Source organism: Gopherus evgoodei, chromosome 1 (assembly GCF_007399415.2).
Source record: "Gopherus evgoodei ecotype Sinaloan lineage chromosome 1, rGopEvg1_v1.p, whole genome shotgun sequence".
In the NCBI taxonomy this organism is placed as follows: Eukaryota; Metazoa; Chordata; order Testudines; family Testudinidae; genus Gopherus; species Gopherus evgoodei.
The window spans coordinates 238,463,484-238,481,326 of record NC_044322.1 but is presented as its reverse complement, the minus strand read 5'-3'; the positions used below and the strand labels follow the sequence as shown (position 1 = coordinate 238,481,326).

Here is a 17,843-nt window from a genome sequence, read left to right as displayed (position 1 = left end):
TCCACAATCCATCTGGGACTGAACTGGCTGTTGATCTAATAGCATAGTTACAAATATGCTATTTGAATGCCTGGCAGCCTTCTTTAGCAGTGCATGTATAATAAGCATCTCCAGCTTTAACAGCTCACTGCAGATATCCCGGTCTTCATTGGAAATCTTTACATCCTCAATCATTGTGTGAACTGCTGCTTGTTTCTTTGAGGGGTAGCTGCAACACTGGAACATAAAGTACTAATACCCATAAGATGGGCATTCCTCTTCCTGCCTTTTGTGTTGCTTTCAACAGTGTATACACTGTACCATAATGCCTGTATTCTCAGTCAGTCTCTGCCCTGCTTCTTGGGTTCCTTTAGCTTGAGCCTATGTTCTTGTTCTGCATTATCAGCTGTTATGGTTTTGATGCAGTTCAGCTGCCCTTACCTTTTGGAGGTATTTCTCTAGAGTGAGTTCTGTTCCTCTCAACAATCTCTCCTGTAAGATAAAAATCACAAAGTCCATAAACAATCCTCTCTCTAATTAGGGAATCTTTAATGTCTCCAATGTTACAAGTGGATGGAAGAGTCCTTACCTCTCTAATGAAAGTATCCCTTCTTCTGCTTTTTGGTTTTGGGTAAAAATATCAGTTTCTATTACAGTCTCATTCTTTCTGGGGACACAGAACTCATGAAATACTTTTATCAGCCATTCCAGCGTTTTGGGCATTATTCCTGGTAACAGAGTCTCACTTATTGTCCTTTTTTGCCAACGAGATAGTACAAAAGATTTACCTTTGTTTTCTCTTATCTCCCTTGGTCAGCTCTGTATATAGATTTGATTCTTGCTTCCATGCACATGGAAGGTTTTTTGTCTGAAAATCCAGCATTCCCAGTATTGGAGTCTCTCCATGCTGCTTTTTGCTCTGTTTCTAGGTGTTGTTTTGTTTATTACCACACTGTCCTTTGCTGTGGATCTCACTAGACTGACTGCCACCACCATCTTCCATGGTGCTGTATGCTAGGTAATAACATGAAAAGATTTGTAAAACAGCTCTTTATTAAGAGAACTATTTTCAGAGATGTTGTATCTGAAGTTAGCATTCTAGCCATGTGCACAAAGACTGACTTCTTGGTGCTTCCTCCAAACTCTTCCCTCCCGCAACTTGTGCTCCTCCCTTCAGGTTCCATGATGGTTGGCACACTGCACATTCATCTAGTTTTGTTTGGACCCTCTGAAGTCTTCATTAACCTCAAACATTTTATGTCACCTTCAGGTTTAGCCAACTATCCATTCATCTCCTTTGATACCTGTATTAAACAACTCCTAGGGCCAGTGTGGAGAGTTGGGAGGCACCCCAGTGTTAGCCTTTTGGCCATGTTGTAAGCGGACCGTTTACTTCTACTCTTTTTCCCTGCATCTTTGCCAGTCTCTAACTGATGACAGTACTTCGGCCACTCCCCTCATGACCTGCCCCTTTTGCAAGGGATTTTTGTCAAAACCTTTGCAAATATCCACATACATTACACAAACCAGGCCTCTCTTACCCACTACTTTTTTGACATGCTCAAAAAAATTGAGTAGATTAAAAAGGCAGGATTTTCCTTTACAGAAACCATGCAGCCCTGGGAGGGTTAAAACTCTGCACATGGTAGTTAACCCCACTTAATAGCAGCTAAGCTAATGGAACACTGTTTCCATGCACCAAACCATTTTGCATTAATCCAATGCAATCGTGCCTGCATAACGTTAACTGACAGGCTGTTTCCTGTCAGCTGAAAATCACAGATTTCTTGCTCACAGAGAACTTAGTGTCAATTATTGCATGTGGTGATGCAATGGCTTTTTTTTCCAGCCTAATTGCATGGTTTATGTAGAACAATGATGGGAATTAATGACATGGGCTGGTCGGGATGGCTATTTCACTTACTAGCATTACAGAGAGGTCTTTTTTTTTTTAATGCTTTCTGCCTTGTTGATATTAATGTGCAGCTCGGGGAAGGTGAGCTCACTTATGGGAAAATCCTGGATAATATAAAAATGCTGCAACAAACTTAATATTAACATTAAGCTGATGCCTGTATCAAAAGAAAAGGATTAATAAAAAAAATAAAGTTAAGGCTCTGATCCTCAGGAACACGCAAGCACCAGTCAGTGCCGAACCAAAGGAGAAGAAAGCAAACATGGCCTGTGTCACCTTAACACCAGTTCAGCTCCAGCACACTTAGAGCAGCCTCAGGGTTACTTGGATGGGTTGGTAATAACCCCTCAAGGGTTTGGCCAAGTGGGGATCAGCTGTTGTGCAGCAGCAGCCTGGCAAGACTCTTGCTTGTGACCACCCCCCTCAACAGGCCTCCTACCCCAGGGGCTGTGAATGGAGATAGTGAAGCACTACAACAGAGGTCCACTGGTGCAGTGTAGCTGGGTTTTAGCAGGGACTAGGATCTAGCCAATAGAAATGGAAATGTGTCGTCTTAGATTACAATGGGAATGTGTAGGCAGGCCTGTGTGGCTATGCTGGCGGCTAAATTTTCCCTCAGTTGCACTGAGGTAAATGTGGGATCAATCCATTGGCCACCCTAGGTTTATAGCTGGGTACCTGAGTGTGCATTTCGGCCCTGTGACTGAGAACAAATAAACAGTATATGACCAAACAGATAAATTACTACATCATTTCCATTTTCCATTTCAGCTAAGTGAACTGGTGTTTTCACAGATACAAGCAATGTACACACAACAAACTGGTAGGCTCCATCCTGGCCTTGCCCTCCAGATGCACAGCATTAAGTCTTGCCTTTTACATGTGGATTGAAAAGTTAGTTTAAGAGAATATTCTAATCTAAAGCACATAATATGCCACCCACAGTAGGATGATGCTGTTGTAACTCGGGGTTTCATAGACTTGGCAAACTTTACCTCCCACCAAAACATCTTGGGCCAGAGTCCTTAGAATCAGTGAAGTTATCCAGCATACAGCAGTTTAAACTGCAGTAGGGAATCACAGCCATGTTTGTATTTACTCTATTGTTTTGTAGAGGATTTGCATAGCAAAGTCACTGTGACTGACATCTGCTGCCTGATTTTAAACCAAATGAACAGCTACTTTCAAAGGCTGTCAGAGGCCGACTGTTTTCCTTTTGTCACAGACTTCTCTGCTCCGCACATCCCAGGCCTTCTTGTCATTGTCCGTCACCTTGTGCAGCCACCACTGTGACTCACATGGCTTGCCACACACTGGATTGCAGAGAGTGCAGTAACTCATTGAACTGCCCTCTCCATTACTGGCTATTCAACAGCTCTGAGCGATGGAACCTGAATCGTTCACAGCTTGTGACTCAAGTTCATCCCTGGCATATCTCCACTGACATCACACCACTGACAAATCCAGGCCTCTGCTTCTGAGTATGTTACAAGCTAGTGCAGGGAGTACGTGCTGCGGGTTTACTAAAACCTCTGGCTGAACTAAAACCACACAGCACCTCTCCTAGGTGATGAGAACTTACAAAGCAAAGGCCACAAAGGCGACTGAATGAAATCACAACCTGCAGGATCATGGACGGGGACACCAGTGGGGCTTACCACAAGGACTATAGGCACGTGGCCAGAGCCACAATGGGAAAGAGAATCTAGTATTTATACAGACAAAAGCTTCAGTCTCAAACCCTCACATGCTCCTCAGGAAGCGTCACAGCCAGTTCACTCAGGAACCCCCGTCCCGCCCCACACTCAGTGTCAGAACAAACTGGCACCTAGAATCAGTGGACTGCACACTTGTGAAGGAAGTTCCTCAACTCCTTAGTACTGCTGGAGCAGCACAAAGTGAGGGACCATACGTCATCCCTGTTGCTATGACATTGCCTTCTTACCTGCTAAGGTCTCCAGACAGCCATCCCAGTGTGTTATTCCCCCATGTTTGGCTTTCTTGGAAGAATACATATTTATTTTAATGCCACCAGACGTATTAAGCATAATCATTTCAATACGATTGTACTCCAACAGCTCATTCATTTCAAAATGTCAGAATTTACATCAGACTCTATTTATGAAAAGAAACAGGGATTTGTGGTGGGTTATTTCCGGCTGCACAGCTACAGGTGCCATGCTTTGTGAAATGTGCTAAGGATGAAATGACACTGAGAAACACTAGCTAGTGGAAGGATGTAACTAAGATCATGGGTAATTGTTTGTGAGAACGGCACCGTGGGGCTGAATAACAATATTTCATGTCACATGCTTACCCTTAAAGTTACTGAGTGGTTAAAAAGTCCAGTTTGGCAAGCAGTTGAAAAGCTCTCAGTAACCTCATTATGGTATTGGTCTTAAGTTAAAACAGGAAAGCTGTTAATACACTAAGCTCAGGAATGACGCCAAAGAGATTTTTTGCAAAAATACCTGCCTTCTAAAAAGGTTACTGAATGTTTAAATAGGGGGTGTGGTGTCTAGAAAGCATGGGAGCTGTATTGTCCTCAAAACACTCCATATGAATACAAATTTATATTTTTTGTAAACATTTTAAAAGAATGATAGGCCAGACCCTCACCCCCCGACCCCCGATCATGCTGGTGGGGAAGAAAACTACATCTAAGTTTCAGGCCTGCTTTCAGTCAGCTGCAGCAGACTGCCAGTTGGAGATCCTGGAGGGCTGTGCTCTCTATCCATGCCCTTCCATCTCCCCAGCCAGGAAGTTCCCCTACCCATGGAATGGGGGGAGGTGGCATAGTGTGGCACCGATTCTTGCCTTCATCACACAGGAGATTCCCCAGTGCCAGAGGACCACCTAGCTGCTGTCCATAAAGCCAGAAGCTGGCAGAAGCTGCGTACCCTCACAGCTCTCCTGGGACCGCTACCTCAGAAAAGGATGATCATGGGAAAACCTGGCCAGATAGCAACCCTAAATGAGGGGCGAGGATGTGGGACTGGTTTGGAGTGCAATACCTATATAGGCCAGCACAAGGCTATGTCCACTTTAGTCACACTTAAGTCATGTTCGACCAGTACAATTGATACATAGTTATTTAAAAGACAATTTGGGTTCTTTCTGGATGGGATGAAAGGCACTCAATCCATTATTAGTCACTATCATTTAATTTACTTCTGCTGTCCCAAAATATAGGGCCTGACCACTTGGGGAGAGTCCAAGGACTGATGCGGGGCAAAGAGATGTGGACAGACCTTTCAATTTTCCTCCAGAATCTTGGTTTTCATTTTTTTTAATTAAATCACTAGTGGTTATGGTTGCAAACCAAACCCTCAAGATGAGTGCAGTCAATGCAGCAATGCATACCTGAGTTTACAGAGAGCCTGAACCAATGCTTCCAAGATATGAACTGCCTCCATTCATTTCAATGCATAACAACTCAGATGCAATGTGATTTATCTTATGTGCAACAGTCTGCCTATGGACTAACCAGGATCCAGGACCACATTGTACTATGCACTGTACAAACAGAAACTAGTAGCTAGTCGCTGCCCTGAAAAAGGTCAGTCCTGTGAGCCATTTCACTGCTCATCAACAGCACGTGCGAATGGAGAGGAAGTGTCATATTATCAAGATCTACACAATCTACTCTGGACCCACATCAACAGGCTCATCCATCCCACTAACAAACAGACTGCAGGTCACATTAATATGGCCACTTACCATTACAATTAATCCGTGTTCTGATATACTATTGTCAATTTGGAAAGTGATGTTTCCTTTCAGTTTTAAATAACATCGCAGGTTGCCGTTTCTTAACTTGCAAGCATTTAAAGACATGTTTCATTACGGTTCTAAAGTTCTGGATAGGCCTTTAATGAAAGGTTTGCAGGGGTCATGCAGTTGGTTTCAAATTTTAAGGGGAGGGGCTCAGCTTTCTAAAGTCTGAGCAGCAGCAAAAGCTAATAATGCTATTCCCACAGTTGTGCTGAGGTGAGTCACTGATCCAGTGGTGCAAGCAAGCAGCTTGTGCTAGGGCTAACACTATGGAAAGTTTTTGTTAAATCAAAGCAGCCATATTAAATCCAGCTCAAAATCAACATTTGCTCAATGGAAAAATTGACAAAGCTGGTAAAAAACAAACACTTTCTTCCAAACTTGGGTTTCATATAAGAGTAATATTAATAATTTAAAAAAATCCCAAATCCAAGACTAACAAAATGTATGAACCAAATGACTTGACAGAAGTGGCTTTTACATTGTTTTCTGCTTCTTGGCTCCATTTCTGTTTCTAAGCTAAAAATGATAGTGTCCTTTTAAGTGCACTGTTGTCATGATAGTCACCACATCCACATTATTAACAGTGGTTGTGGTCTATAATTGTGTGGTAGTAACTTCTAAAATTGTCTGACTCAGTTCACCAGAGAAATCACAGCCCACACACAGTCAAAAATAAGAAGACAAAGTGTTTTTTTTTAATGAAGAAAATAAGGCAATTCTCCTGAAAATAGTTCTTTTTAGCTTCAAACACCCACTTTTCTAGACACCACATAGGTTTTTCAGTGTAAACCAGTATTTAGCTTCAGTTCCTAGTCCTGTGTAATGCACTCACAAGTAGTCCTGTTAAAGCCTATGGAACTATTCCCATGAGTAAGAGCTACTCCTGTCAGTGGAGCGGCAAGATTTGGCTCTTGGTGATTGCTGGTTTTATGGCCCAAGTTTGCACAACTGCTACCACAACCTAAAGGCTCACTCGATAGTTAGAAAACCACTGAGCCTGCTTATCCTCTCACTGAGACCAGTGTAACTCCATGGTCTTCAGTGGAGAGATTTACAATGTACAAAGGTATGTGAAAGCAGAATCAAACCTATTGAAGAAAAATACATTGTGTGAAATCTTGGCCCCACTGAAGTCAATGGAAATTTTGCCACTGAGTTCAGTGGAGCCAGGATTTCTCCCAAGGACTTTGGCCCAGATCCTCAGAGATATCTAGGCACTTAGCTTCCATGGATTTAATGGGAGTCAAGTGCCTAAATACATTTTAAGCCCAGAGGGTAATAGGCTGTACATACTCAGCCACTGTGTTGACTTTTCTGACTGAAGTTTAAGCAAGTTTTAGGAACTTTTTCAATAATAGCTCCATTTCTCTCTGCAAACTTTCATTTTCTAATTGTGGTTGGATTACTCAAGAGAGCTATTTGACATGTTGGAGCATTGCTTCTCCTGGCAAAGCAGGGAAACGGCATTCTTTCCAGAAGAAAATACTCTGATCATTTTTAATGAAAGATTGTGTCTCATTATGCCTGAAGATACATTACCTACTAGTTTTATTTTTGTTGCTGTTTTCTAGGAGGCATTTTAGCAGTCCAAAGGAAGAGATCTTCAAAGTGAAAAATCAACTCTGCAGCAGGGCCCAGACGAGCACCCTCCTGTTAGTCAAGAAGATGAGGTTTTATCTTTGTAAGAGAGTCAGACAGCTGAGGTGTTGGTTTTTGTTTGGTTAAACAGTGGCATTTTGATTTAGGCTTTGATGGAAAGCAAGTGACATCAACATTCAGATACTAGCTGTATAACAAGGAAAAAGATTCATTCTTTTGAGCAGAATTCTGTTTTAGAAGTTATTCAGTGATTCCTTAGTCAATTGCCTTTGATAAGTAAGACGATACCTCAATCTGCACTATTCCCCGTGGACACTAAGTATAGGACATTGTATACTGAAATAAACTTAGTAAGGGTCTGATTTAAAGCTCTTTAAAGTTAATTGGCATCTCTCAACTTACTTCACTGGGCCTTGGACCAGGCACGTATTTCCCCATGACAAAATTGGAAAGTTTTTAAGGAAGACCATTGTAGATCAATCTATTCCCTGGCCCCGCCCCCAGGGTACTTCAAACCACTAAGCAAAATGTTCTCTTACCCAACCATGTCATTTTACACCCTGACAGGCAATTAAAATGCTAATTAAAAATGGTAATTAGAACAGTTTCAACATCTATTCTAATGTATGAGATTAAAAAGATGGGCACTGAGTATAGGGTATAGAGAAAGATGCATTGTTCCTGAGGCAAAATCAACTTTCCCTTCATGTGCTAGTTTGAGCAGAAAGAGTGGCCAGTTTCTGAGAAACTCATTTCAACAGAAAGAACATCAAATTTTTTGGCCTGATTCCAATCTCATATACATTGGAGTAAACCCATCAAAGTCAATGGAGTTACAGTACATGGATGTTTTAATGAGATCAGAATCAAGCCCCATAAACATATTTTCACTGAAAGTGGGTGGGGAAGAATATTTACAGCACAATGAATATTGTGTTATCCTACTTTTTCATAGTTTATTTTTTATTGTAACCAAGCTCTAAGTGTGGTAATAAGGCAGATACTATCTAAAGCAAAACTCAAAACACATTGGACCGCAGCCATTGGATACATGATCCTTATAGCTGAAGGAGCAAGGTATAGAAATCCTGCCAGACCTTAACCTCTAGAACTGACAATGCTCCATCTAAACAAGAAAGGAAGAGGCCACTGACAGCTATACAGAAATGACACATAAGACTGAAATGCAAGTTCAGGACAGAGTGTAAGACTTTAAAACCAGCAGGAACCAGAGACTATTGATATCACTATCAATATCACAAAGTAGAGGTCCTTGACACATGTCTGAATTCAACTTTGGTGTAACACTACTGAATTCCAAGGAGTCATGTCAGAGATGAATTTGGCCAGCCTAAAGGTAAGCAGTGAATCTCTCTCTGGATGTATTTTTCACACCAAAGTGAGATGGCCAGTGTTGTCAGTCATCAGAGGAGATGCCACTTCCTCAAGTAACAGCAATGAAAAATAGGCATTTATTTGAGTAGCCTTTTGGCAGCTCATTCTTTAAAAGGAAACACCCTAATGGCATAATCCCCACCTATAGTCACATGAGGCTGTTCCCTGTCACCCTTTACTCAGTGCTGTGACCACTACACACAAGCTAGCCCTCTATTGCTCTACCAAAAAGGGATGAGGTGACTGGGAAGGCAGTTGCAAGAGATGCAAGATGCCAAAAATCCCCTGCTCTCCCTTAAACTGAGGCAGATTAACTAATCCTGGCTGTAAAACCCAGACACCCTCTTTACAGGCAAATAGTTTTCCACTGAGAAATATTTTCATATGGCATTGCCAATGGTGTCAGCCTCTGTACACATGGAGGTGTGCACACTCAGTTCAGTGGAGCTTTCCAGCAGCAACATAAATTAATGCTTTAAAAAAAGGCAAACATATTTGCCTTTTACATTGTAAAAGTAAGTGGTCTGGTTCACTCCCTCACAAACCTGGCTTTAAAAATCAGAGAACTCTGCAATAGGCCAGCCAAGGCTGCAGTTCCATAATGCTGGTTGGCTGGAAATCACAGAGTGCAGCACTATCTGTCTGGGGTATGCTTTCTGCAAGTTTCTTGTTCATTTCTGGAACCAAGGCTGCTGCCATTGGCCTGATGAACATTGCTGGGACGGGAGCGGGTGTGCACTGGAAGCAGGTTGTGTGTATATTTCAGGTTGGAAATAATAAATCTAATGTGTTTATTTTGATTTCTCTTCTGATTTTTGATCGCTAGGTTTAACAACACTGCAATTAGCCAATGGGGCATCAGTGCTAAGGGGCTGGATCCATAAGTGGCTGATGCTGCGAACAGGATTGCTCATTGACAAATTCAGAGCCAATCAATCTCGTATCCACTCTGTTCCTGATATGTAATATTTAAAACATACCCAGTATCTTGCAAAGAAACCATAACACTGCAAAAGGATTTCACCAGCTAGCTGAGCCATCCACTTAAGTTCTGAACTAATGATAATCCATTATTGGACAATGAGAGACTCAGCTCTTCTTTGCATCTATATACATGTTAGCAGCTTGCTTCCTAGATCAGGTTAACTATGCAGCAGTTCCACTAAAAGCTGACCTCACTACTTGTTGATATTAACAGAGATTTATTTTTGTTTTCCCCATCTTTCTATTCCTATTTAAAACTACCTGCATCAAAGGATGAAATTTGTTAGAGCAGTGCTAATAGTAAATGGATGCTTCTGAAACTGTGGTAAGGTTGTTTTCACAGCTACTTGGGCAGCATATTTGAAGATGATATTTGTATTGTTACTAAGAATTCATGCCAAGTGTAATTTTTTGGGGCGTTGTGAAGACATCATATTTGCATATTTTAAGTATTGATACAATACAAAATTCCTTTTATGTCTCTTTTTCACAGCATAATAATGCTTTTTCTATTGCATGACAGCTTTTGGCACCGAAAAATTTAGAAACTCAAAGAGATTTTCTTAAATTTATTTGATTTTCATTCTGCAGCATTTGGAGCTTCTCTTACAACATGTGACCCAATCTAGCTCACTCAGCTAAAAACAGTAAATGTGTATATATTAGCTTACCTCAGTATTTTAATCAAACAGAACTGAAATGGCTGTGTTCCAGGTACAAGATTTTAACATGCTGCATTTCCTCCTCTGTCTTTAGAAGGCAGGCTTCAGGCTAAGCTTTTAGAATTAAAATTAAATAAAAGCTAGTAAGATAAGAGAGAAATGGGTGATCAGCATGGATTGTGTGAATTCCCTTCTGCTTCTTCCTCATCCCCAATTTCCTAGTTCCCTTCTATCAGCCCAGAAAACCATTCCTGCTTGCTTGTATTTTCCTACAGGTAGCCTTCCTGTCTTTCACTAAGGTACTGTTCTAAAGGAAGGACTCAGAAGCCCCATATCCAGCTTAAAATAATAGCCATTAAAACTATTCTCTTGCACCTCACTACTCAGGCCCCTATTTATAATAGCAGCAGCCTGGCCTGAGGTCACGGTTTATAAAGAAGCAGAGCAGTGCAGGTGAACTTGAGGAAGTGCTAATGAGCAACAGATGTTTACAGTTAAATTCTTGATTTAATGGCTCCCTTGTGTTAGGAAAAGCATAAGGCAGGGGAGTGCAAAGCCCAGCCTGGCAGACTAGCTAGGAAACATGTCTGAGGGTGATAAAAGCCCAGCTCTCCTGGACTCTTACTGTGTGTGAAATTCACCACTGGCCAGGATGATGGCTATGTTCCCACTTACAGCTGCATAGGCCTTAAAAATGCTCAGTTTGTGTAAACTTATGTAACTCCATTGGCTTCAACAGAGCAACACTGATATACACTAGCTGATAATCTGACTCCTTGTGCTGTCTGCCAACATAGGGGTGAATTTTTCCTTGTGAGAGCAGCTGATTACTGAGCACGCTCAGCCCTTCAGTCTATATTTGGGCTCTGGTTTATTGAAGTATATCTAAATAATTTTTCCTCCTATGTAGTAGTCTTGAATAAGCAGAGACCAAGCATCTTCAGACTCTCCAGTGCAGAGTCTTTTCTGTGCATTCAGTGCCTCAGCCTGTTGGGATCCTTGAAGTGTGTGGGCAGAAGCCCACCCACCGCTAAAGGACCTCCCTCTGCCTAAGGGGAGGATCCACACAGTCCAGGATCTCAATTAATTATGAGGGACAACTAAAGATATAATAGGGACAGGAGTGAGGTCACAGGGCAAAACGAGGGGAACCTGATGGGGACACTGAGCAGAGAACCCCAGACAGCACCCACTGCTCCTCGAAGGCATCAAGGGAGCCAGCGGATGCTGCCCAGAGGAATTCTGCTTAGATACGTGAGACCAGGGAGGAGTGGAAATAGGTCCCAGTCACAGAGCACCCCCTCGTCTAACATCCTTCTCCTGGTGGTGTAGATGGCTACTTTGGCTAGGACCAGGAGGAGGCTGATGAGGCAGTCTCTCAACTTAGTGGGGCCATGGATACAGCGTGCAAATATACACAAGTGTGAGAAGTGCAGCCAGAACCTCAGCAGGAGGTTCTGGAGGAGCTGGAATAGGGGCTGCAACCTGGCACAGATTCAGTGCCTCAGCCTGTATTTAACAGATAGGAGAACATATCGGTAGGACAAGCGGAGGTGGATGGATGAGCAGTCTAACAATGGTCTGATTACTCTCCTTTGCACTGGTTATAATTTCAGTCACCTCAGTCTTCTTTAGATAATTTAGGAGATAAGAATGAGGAAAAATGAAAAGCCATATTGATATTAAAACTATATTGCAGAGGTGACACATTCACCTGCTGGCTGAAGGAAGGAATTCCCATCAGTTTCTAGCAGACCTTCTCTGTCCAGTTCAAGAGCAACACAGAGAGACTGCAGCAAGTCTTCTTGGATGATCTAGGAAGGGACTGGGTGGAGAAGAGTCAAACTATGTTTGGGACCTGGAAAATGTCCTCCAAAAGAAAAACACGTCTTAAAATCTTCTCTTTGCTTTAAACCTAAATTCAGTAAAAGACTTTGCAGCTTCATGTTCTGCCTGGACAAGCCTCAAAAGGCTCTGTCCATCCAAGCCTTTCCTTTTTTGAAAGTCTTCTGCCCTTGGACCAACAGTGGTGGAGTATTAGTACTGGTGCCATGTCTGCTAGACCTGTCTGAGCAAGGCTAGATGTCATGGTGGTGAAAACACGAGCAGCTGCCTGAGCTTGGGCTACACTGACATTCCCACATTTGCTGCCACAGGTCTGCAATGGTGGGAGATTTCCAAAAAGACCCTAGAGTACACAAGTCCAAAAGTACACAAGTCAAAGAGCATATCAGCCCCACTAACTGAAATGGGCATTGTTGCCTTACCTTAAGCACTTCAGAGCACCTAGCCAATCATGGTTTCTTCATCCGATCAGATGCTCGATGACCATCTATTGCAGGGTAAATGTTACAGGCTAGATTGTGACTTGGACAATGTGCCCAAGCAAGTATGAGTAAGAACCCTACCACGCCTATGCGGATTACCTGGGTGGGTGTAAATGCAGCTACTCACCTGCTTATTCCCTCACTGGAGAAGGCAAACTGGGAGGGGAAGGGAATGGGTGGAGCCTTTGCTCCATATCTCGCAATCACTCATGAGAGTGAGTGGTGCAACACAGAGAGCAGGGAAGGAGATCGTAGTTTACTATTGGTGTACGATATCACAAGTTCCTATTCACGGAGAAGCAAGGGAGAAACAGAGAGGGAATTGTGCCATAGAAGAGCATCTGAGGCACTGCTACAGCCAGACTTAAGCCCTAAAACTTCAGCCTACAAACTAGTTTGTATTTTATAGAGGGGTATGCTTTAAAAAACTCATTACAATGGACAAGCTACTCTGGCTGGCTGAACACCTCAGTAAGTCAATACAGCAGGTCAATAATAGCACAGGGAGCAATCGGTGTAGCATTATCAGGCTGATACTGGTGCTGTTAGAGTGACAGCTGATGGCATAAAAGAAGTAAAGCTATTGTAACAGGCACAGGATCAATGTCTTCTGCTTTGAAAATAAATTTTGAAGCTTCGCCTTGACATTTATTTTCATAACTTCTTCGGCTTTGCCTCAGCATTTACATGTAGCAGCAGGAGACCATTATCACAGGATAACGTTCAATTCCATTGACATTATCTATCTCTTAGCGAAAACAAATGGAATCAGTGCCAGCCAATCATTGCTGAATGGCTGACCATTGTTTACTGATAATAGTTACAAAAAAACACCAAAAAAAAGCAAACTCTCTTCTATTGCAAAGTTTATGTATGTAGCAGTTTACTCAGATTATTTCAAAATGCTGGCAGTGGAAATTCAGTTTGTTTTTGAGGTTAGATAAACAGTTGGCAAATGCCATCCATGCCTTTAAGAACTCACTAAAAAAACCAGCATGATTTGATTTGCTTTTACAGCAAAAAGATTGTTCTTTAATCCCTTTGGAGTTGTTGAGTCTGATTTTCCTGCCAGTAGCGCTAATGAAAAATACACTGGCATAAAGTGTCAAGAAATCCTGAGACACCCCCTCCCGGAGCCATTTCTCCTGAAGACAACAGAGATCCTGAGATGATTGGAAGCAAGGAGATGACTCCTGAATCCGACATGAATCACAGTAGCTGTGCTATATGCCATAATGCAGCACAGAGATGGAGGTGTTCGTATTGCTTTTGATCTAAAATCGGACCAAATTATCACACTCCCATCCTAGGAACATGAAAGAAATTTTACTGAACTTCTAGTTTTGTTCTTTTCTTATTAGTAATATATCAGTAAAGAAACATCCCTACTTCAGAAAGAATTACTCCAAATTTTTATTTTTATTATACTTTGTTTATTATTATTTGTTTACCAAATAGTATATGTGGTGAAAATTAATTCTTTTACAACTGCAAACAGCATAGAAACGACAGAACTCAATACAGGTTGCATTTGAATTTCATTGACTGACAAACATTAAGCATGGAAAATATTTGTAAAAAAGGTGTCTTGAGAGCAGTTTTCAGAATAAAATTAAACATAAAAAGGTTAAATGGATTTTAGAGTCTTTTATTTATGTGAATCTGTATAAATTACCTGTAAATGGAACTTGGAACTTTTGCACCTTGGGTTGGTAGAGGAGAACCCCTTACATCATTCTAGTTATATACCTAAGCACTAAATGCAGTTCTAATGAATGGATTTATATGTGGCAAATACTTTTCAAAGAAAATGTAACAAAGTATCCTTTGTGTTACTATCTCAAGTGTATCAATTTTCAAGTATAATTCCTTGAATATATAACAAGTGTTCCTGAAATGTGTACGATAAACAAAATACAGATCATATCGATAGCAGAGATCAAGAACCAAAATCACCAAAGCCAAACAACCTCAAGTCTCATTAACACTTTTCATTTAAAATCCACCAGACATCTTTTGTGAAGTTTCAAATGAGATTATTTCCTCAGATAAGGCCTGTTTCAAAGCCCATTAAAGTCAGTGGGAATCTTTCAGCTGACTTCAACACTCTTCGGATCAGACCCATAGCAATGGCTGGCAAGTTCACCAGCAATAAGAAAGAGAAATTGTTTGGATGTGCATTATCCGCAGTTAGCAGTTACTCTGCTTTGTATTGAAATCTTTGGTGTTACTTTACCAATTCTTTTTAAGACGTTGCTGTAAATGCATTAAAAATGTTAGGTATAGAACATGTTTGCACCTTTTCTGCCTTCATTCAAACATCCTACAAAAGATCACTTTCTAGACAATGACTGTGAAGAGACTTACTTATAACTGTAGAACTTGTTCTTTGAGATGTTTTTTTTTCAAAAATAACTTTATTTTTGATTTGAAGGAAAGCAAACAAACCTAGAAAGCAACCACATATTGTGGTGACAGAGCTCTTCAGTAGATCAGTGAAAATGACCGGGTGGCAGAGAACAGACCCAAGACGCCATGAAGAGATGTACTGATCTAATAGTTACTGAATGTGTCCATTTAAATCTTGATATAAACCCAGAAAACAGAACCTGCTGATCATAAGTTCATTCCTTACCAAAGAGATTGGCAGTCAAAATAATTCTTTTCTCTTTTAAAATCTACATATACCACAGGCACACTAGCTGTGTCTTGACATGTTATCTTTTTCCATTTAAACCTTTCCCCGTAATTTTCTAATACGTGCTCAAACTATTCACTTTTGCAAAACCAAGAAATCTAACTGGATATTTTACTTTTAGTGCACTATACATTATGAAAAATAGTTTATCCATAAAAATAAACCTCGGGTTAACATGAGGAGATGCAAGTTAGAGGTATACACTTCCACATTTGCAGTGACAAATACAATAGTGAATGGTGAACTAGCTCTTTCTAATTTTATTTTTAACTTCCATTTTTATGTTAAAATATGGGAAAATTATAGGGAAAGGTTTCATTGGAAAAAGATGACACATCAAGGCACAGCTAGTGTGTCTGTTCAGAGTATAATAACTGTTCCATGTCAACATATAAAGCTACTGGAGATCTAAATATGTCACTGCATGACATCAAGTGGGAGGAAAGACAGACTGTAAAGCAGACAATTTTCTAATAATGAAGGATAATATAATTTTCCAAATGTATTATTTCTATTATATCTTATAAAAGTGAATAGTAGGCCTTTCAAATCTTTTTATTGAAATTAAAAAGGAGTTTTAATTAATAAAACTTTAATTACAAAAAAGATTTTCTTAATTGTATTTCTTTTGCAGATGCCTGTAAGGTCTTTGGAATCATCACTATAACAACTTTAAGTGGTATCATTTTTCTCAGATAAATGGATTATGTGAATATTAATAGTTCTGTCATGTAGATTTGCTCTACAACCTATGGCCACTGTATTTGTCAGAACTGTAAGTATTTTGAGATTGCTGATGCAAAAAAAGCTGTAGTTGGTTAATTAATTAATTAATTAGAAATTAGAAATTATAAATCAGTCATTAGCTCTTATCTATAGTTTCTTGCATTTGATGACACCTTCCATTTCCTATTGCAAGAATGCCCGGAGGAAATCATTATAGGAAATTTTTGAAGATAATGATTTATCATAAAATTCCAAAACGTGAAAAAACTCTTCCTCGGTCAGATTGATGTGATACTGACGCAGCACCTGCAAAATACACAGAATGTTATAAAATCATAGAGAGGTAGGACTGGAAGCAGGGCCGGCTCCAGCGTTTTTGCTGCCCCAAGCGAAAAAAAGCGCCATGACTGGCAGCACTTGGGCAGCAGTTCTACCGCCACCGCTTCATTATTTGGCGGCAATTCGGCAGCAGGTCTTTCCCTCCGAGAGGGACTGAGGGATCCACCGCGGAATTGCTGCCGAAGACCCGGAGGTGCCATCCCTTTCCGTTGGCCACCTCAAGCACCTGCTTGCTGCGCTGGTGCCTGGAGCTGGCCCTGGCTGGAAAGAACCTCAAGAAGTCATCTGCTCCATCCCCCTGGGCTCAGGCAGGATTAAGTATGCCTAGACCATCCCCGACAGGTGTTTCTCTGAACTTAAAAACCTCCAGCAATGGGAATTCTACAACCTCCCAACACCCACATTGCTCACGTGAAGTTAGAAGCCAACGGTGAAATTCAATGCTGGGCACAGGGCTTGCACAAAGCCAGTGTACCACATAAGTCTTACTTAAACCCTTTGCAAAACTGCCTGAGGGTTCAGCCCCACGGTCTTGAATTTCATAAACATCTGTGAAGACCAGAATCTTCCTATTGCCTCCCAGCTTTCCTATGCCAGCATAGCTCCCCTGACGGCTGCTCCTGAATCCTCCCTCGGGTAATGATTTATTGTATGTTGGCCGAAGCAGCAATTGCTCTCGGATGCCCTGCAGGGATCCACGTGATACTGCCAATGAGAATAGCTAGCAGCCTACCCACTTTCTCACCACAGGTGGAGGTTGACTCACATAATACACCCATGACAGGGCTTCCATGTGAGCAGGAGATGATGCTAATTAGCTGTGGCTTCTCCCTTTGCACCCTGCTTGGGAGATCTGGGTCCCCTCATCTGAAGAAGTGGAAGGAACAAGCCAGTCCAATATATCTACTCACTCCACCTGTGAGAACCCTTATGTATGCGGTGATATGCATTTCTGAAGGGGCACTCAGTGCCTTAATACTCCTAAGAGCAACATTAAGAGTTCTTTCCTTAAACTACTGACCAGGTGGTACCAGATGCTACAGACATTAAAGACCAGATTTTTAAAGGTATGGCGGTGCCTAAAGCACAGACAGGTGCACAGTGGGATTTTCAGAATTAGGTGCCTAATTCCCATTGAGTTCAATGATTGTTAGGTGCCTAGGTGATTTGAAAATCCAACTAGGCGTCTATCTGCATCTTTAGATACCTAAATACCTTTAAAAATCTGGCCCTTAATGCCTTTGACACAGAGGCAAATGAGATGTTCATTTCTGAGTATTACTTTTAGTTTAAGGTGCTTCTAAAGCATACATCCTTGCAGGGTACCTGTAGGTGCTGTCCACTGGCTCTGCAATAGTTTGTTGTCCAGCAGGATCTCCACCAGCACCTGACATCTTCTGATCTGAGTAACTCCTTTTATACTTCACTGGTTGCCACTGATT

General features: G+C 41.3%; 2 protein-coding genes across 4 annotated transcripts in view; one reads left to right on the top strand and one right to left on the bottom strand.

The window, feature by feature from the left end:
* The window catches only part of MPPED1 (metallophosphoesterase domain containing 1), a 95,682-nt gene extending 88,365 nt beyond the window's left edge, over positions 1–7,317 (top strand). The window contains exon 7 of the mRNA XM_030540059.1: positions 7,243–7,317. Coding sequence (XP_030395919.1) covers positions 7,243–7,283 — 41 coding nt within the window. The 3' untranslated portion in view covers positions 7,284–7,317. The remainder of the gene's footprint in view (positions 1–7,242) is intronic.
* A 6,733-nt stretch (positions 7,318–14,050) lies between these two features.
* EFCAB6 (EF-hand calcium binding domain 6) overlaps positions 14,051–17,843 on the bottom strand; it is a 168,648-nt gene continuing 164,855 nt past the window's right edge. For all 3 annotated transcript variants that reach the window (XM_030540001.1, XM_030540003.1, XM_030540005.1), the window contains one exon: positions 14,051–16,368. In XM_030540001.1, coding sequence (XP_030395861.1) covers positions 16,246–16,368 — 123 coding nt within the window. In that variant the 3' untranslated portion in view covers positions 14,051–16,245. The remainder of the gene's footprint in view (positions 16,369–17,843) is intronic.